General features: G+C 48.1%; 1 protein-coding gene across 1 annotated transcript in view; it reads left to right on the top strand.

The window, feature by feature from the left end:
• Positions 1-3,886, top strand: part of LOC119591453 (basic proline-rich protein-like) — a 12,830-nt gene that overhangs the window by 5,645 nt on the left and 3,299 nt on the right. Inside the window, 4 exon segments of the mRNA XM_037940191.1 lie at positions 61-1,364; positions 1,366-2,057; positions 2,060-2,439; positions 2,820-2,964. Of these exon segments, the coding sequence (XP_037796119.1) occupies positions 79-1,364; positions 1,366-2,057; positions 2,060-2,439; positions 2,820-2,964 (2,503 nt within the window). The 5' untranslated portion in view covers positions 61-78.

Consider the following 3,886-nt stretch of genomic DNA (forward strand, 5'->3'; position numbering starts at 1 on the left):
CTGTGGCAATATAATTTTCAATTATAATTTTTTTCTCAGATATGGCTGTTTTATTTTCAGGTTCTCCATTCGTCTACCATGCGGTGGGCCTGGAGTCTCCCCTGGTCTGTGCTCTGGCTATTGGCTACTCGGCTCCCCTCGACTCTCTGCCTCTGGGATGTGTCGAGTGATCAGGAAATTTCTGTTCTTGAACGACTTGCTGATGATCTTTTCTCGCCCTACACTGATGATTATGAGAAAGATAACTTACTCCACTACAACACCTCATACCGGCTTCATAGTAATGGACACCCACTGCCCTCGTCTCACGGCGAGGCTCTTGATACCCTCATAGTTCTCCTTAACCAGAAGGCCTCCAAGAGACAGGCTGATAGCTCTGTTCCTGTTGAAAGCCTCCCTTATCCTTTCTGCCCTAAATGCTACCCTGGTCAGCCCTGCCCCCCTAACTGCCCACCAACCCCTTGTCCAACATGTTACCCTGGAACTATGTGTCCCATTGGGTGTCCAGCCACACCATGTCCTCCATGCTACCCTGGGACTTCTTGTCCAAGGGGATGCCCTGTTACACCCTGTCCTGAATGCTATCCGGGATCCCCCTGTCCCGTTGGCTGTCCTGTTAATGCATGTCCACTTTGCTATCCTGGAAGTCCTTGTCCTCCAGGATGCCCGGAGATATCTTGTCCTTCATGCTACCCAGGTGAGAGATGTCCTCTGGGTTGTCCAGCTACACCTTGTCCACAGTGTTTTCCTGGCTCCCCCTGTCCTGTAGGCTGTCCATTGACTGACTGTCCTACCTGCTACCCAGGATCCCCTTGTCCTCCAGGCTGTCCAGTCACATCCTGTCCTTTGTGTTACCCAGGAGTGCCCTGTCCTGCTGGATGTCCTGTCCTCACTTGCCCCGAATGTTATCCAGGATCGCCATGTCCTGCAGCATGTCCACCAACTCCCTGTCCTCCATGTTATCCTGGAGAGAAATGCCCAAGAGGCTGCCCAAGTACCCCGTGTCCTGATTGTGTTCGTGGTCAGCCCTGTCCCCCTGGTTGCCCCCCCGGCCCCTGTCCACCTTGCTATCCTGGAACATCTTGTCCTGTAGACTGTCCTGTGACTCCCTGTCCTACCTGTTACCCTGGGGACCTGTGTCCTATTGGATGCCCTCCAACACCATGTCCAGTCTGCTATGGTGACACAAAATGTCCTGCAGGATGTCCAACTTACCCTTGTCCTGATTGCTATCCTGGCAGTGCCTGTCCTACTGGCTGTCCTCCCACTCCCTGCCCAGTTTGCTTTGCAGCTGGCCCTTGTCCACCAGGTTGCCCAAGAAGTCCATGTCCTGACTGCTACCCCGGAAATCCTTCCGGCCCCCTCCTCCTGTTACCCTGGGGACAAGTGCCCAGGCCAATGCCCCATCATTCCTTGTCCTGACTGCTACCCAGGACAGAGCTGTCCGGAAAAGTGCCCTGCAACACCATGTCCTGACTGTTACCCAGGTGATGTATGTCCTCTAGGGTGTCCCTATACACCATGTCCTACTTGTTACCCAGGACAGAATTGTCCAGTAGGATGCCCCCCAACGCCCTGCCCTTTCTGCTACCCAAATACCCCTTGCCCTGTAGGCTGCCCCATCACCCCATGCCCAGAATGCTACCCAGGAGAGAGATGCCCTCCTGGCTGTCCAGAAACACCCTGTCCGACCTGCTACCCTGGTAACCCTTGCCCATTGGGATGCCCAGTCACCAAGTGTCCTGAATGTTACCCAGGTCAGGAATGCCCACTGAACTGTCCTGTACTGCCATGTCCTACTTGCTTCCCAGGAGAACCATGTCCAGGGAACTGTCCTCCAACACAGTGCCCACCTTGCTATCCAGGCTTCAGGTGTCCTCCAGGATGTCCTGAAACCCCTTGTCCCTCTTGCTATCCAGGGCAGCCATGTCCCATAGGATGTCCTCCCACACCTTGCTCAATCTGCCTGCCTGGCAAGCCATGCCCCCCTGGGTGCCCTGTGTCCCCTTGCCCCCCATGTTATCCAGGTGAAAAGTGTCCTGAAGAATGTCCTGATTCCCTCCCTTCCCTGGAGAACCATGCCCCCCAGGATGCAGTCAGAGACCTTGTCCTACTTGCTATCCAGGGGTTCCATGCCCTGCTGGCTGTCCCCTTACACCGTGTCCTCCTTGCCTTCCTGGCCAGCCGTGCCCGCTGGGATGTGGTTCCACCCCATCTTGCTACAACTGTCCCTCTGGCCCCCCTGGGCCACCGGGAGGCATTGGGAGGCAAATTCCGGGGCCTCCAGGACCCAGGGGGCCGCCGGGGCAGGGCTACACAGGCCCACCTGGGCCCCCAGGACTTCCAGGAACATGTAGCACCCCAAAAGCTCCATGCATGAATTGCTGCCCAACAGAGGTTGACCTTCAGAAAATTATTCAGATTTCCAAGAAGAAAAAGGTGACTTATTAACAGTTTCTGGCTCACGGGTAGATTAAATGATCTGATCATATTTGTCATCACATGATTGCAATTTTCCATGCTCTTTTTTTTATAATTGCCTTTATGTAACTCTTAGAATTCAAATGTTCTTGCATTTCTCACCTTTAGTTTTTTCTTCTTCTTCCGGTTATCTGCTGTACCAATTTCTCTCAGTCATTACTATCCAATCTATCCTTGTAAATTTTTCTTCCTCGGTTTTTCCTAGTTCACTCAACTCTTCCTCTTCCCATTTCATCTCTTCCACTACCTCTACCATTTCACATTCCTGGACTCCAAGCAAACCTTACATCACCAACAAAAGCAAGCAATCAAGTTAAAAAAGACTCCTTCCATTTCAGAAACAAGTGTCATGTGATTTCGACGTAGATGAACTTGAGGCAAAACTGGTGTCTTTGAGACAAGAGCTCGATCGACTTCAGGCGCTTGAGGCCAAAGTAAAGAGTCAGAGCAGCCTTATCAAACAACTTGGGAACAATTTCAGAGGTTAGTGAAGAACTTTGAAACTATTTCAGAGGTTAGTGAAGAACTCTGAAACAATTTCAGAGGATTGTGAAAAAGTTTGGAACAATTTCTGAGGTTAGTGAAGAACTTTGGAACAATTTCAGAGGTTAGTGTTCAACTGAAGAACTGAAATGACTTCAGAGGTTGGTATTTTCAACCGAAAAACATGGGAATAAGTTTAGAGGTTAGTGTACAACAGAACATAGGAATGACTTCAGAAGATAATGTTCAACCGAAAGAAAGAATAATTTTGGAGATTATCATTCAGCCGAAGGAATTAGGAAGAAATGTTTGACCAAAGAACTTCGAAGGTTAATGTTAGGTTAAAGAACTTGGAAAAACAGCCGGATTAAATTTCTGCAATGGTTGCTAAACTCTACCCTCAAGTTCTGCATTTACAGAAGTAAGGAAATATTCTAAAAGAAATACCTCAGACCTTCCCAATTCCCGAGTGAATAGCATTTCGTTGAAAAAAAAGAAAGAAAAAAATACATATCTTAAAATATGTGTAATCTCTTCTGGTTCCTAATGGTAAATTAAGATTTCACATAATATTTTCATGAATTTTTAGTTTGGCACAATAAAAAATACTTACAAATATGGGAAATAATAATAACTAAATACGAGTGAACGCACCCATTGATCAGGCCGCGCGCTTGACAAGGTCCCCATGCCTACGGAGCACAAGTCAAGGCTAATAAATCTCCACAATTCCTTATTCCTTCTTTAAAGATTATAACCGTATGATTTTAGGGCATCCAGCACAAACCACATGAAGTTGCAAATGCATTTAGATGGCATATGTACGTATGACTGTGTTTAATTCGTCGATTACAAGTTTGAATATGGCAGGATAAACTTGCGTTATATAACACTTTCATCATTTATTGTGATTCTTTAATCT

This window comes from Penaeus monodon, chromosome 28 (assembly GCF_015228065.2).
Source record: "Penaeus monodon isolate SGIC_2016 chromosome 28, NSTDA_Pmon_1, whole genome shotgun sequence".
NCBI classification, from domain to species: Eukaryota; Metazoa; Arthropoda; class Malacostraca; order Decapoda; family Penaeidae; genus Penaeus; species Penaeus monodon.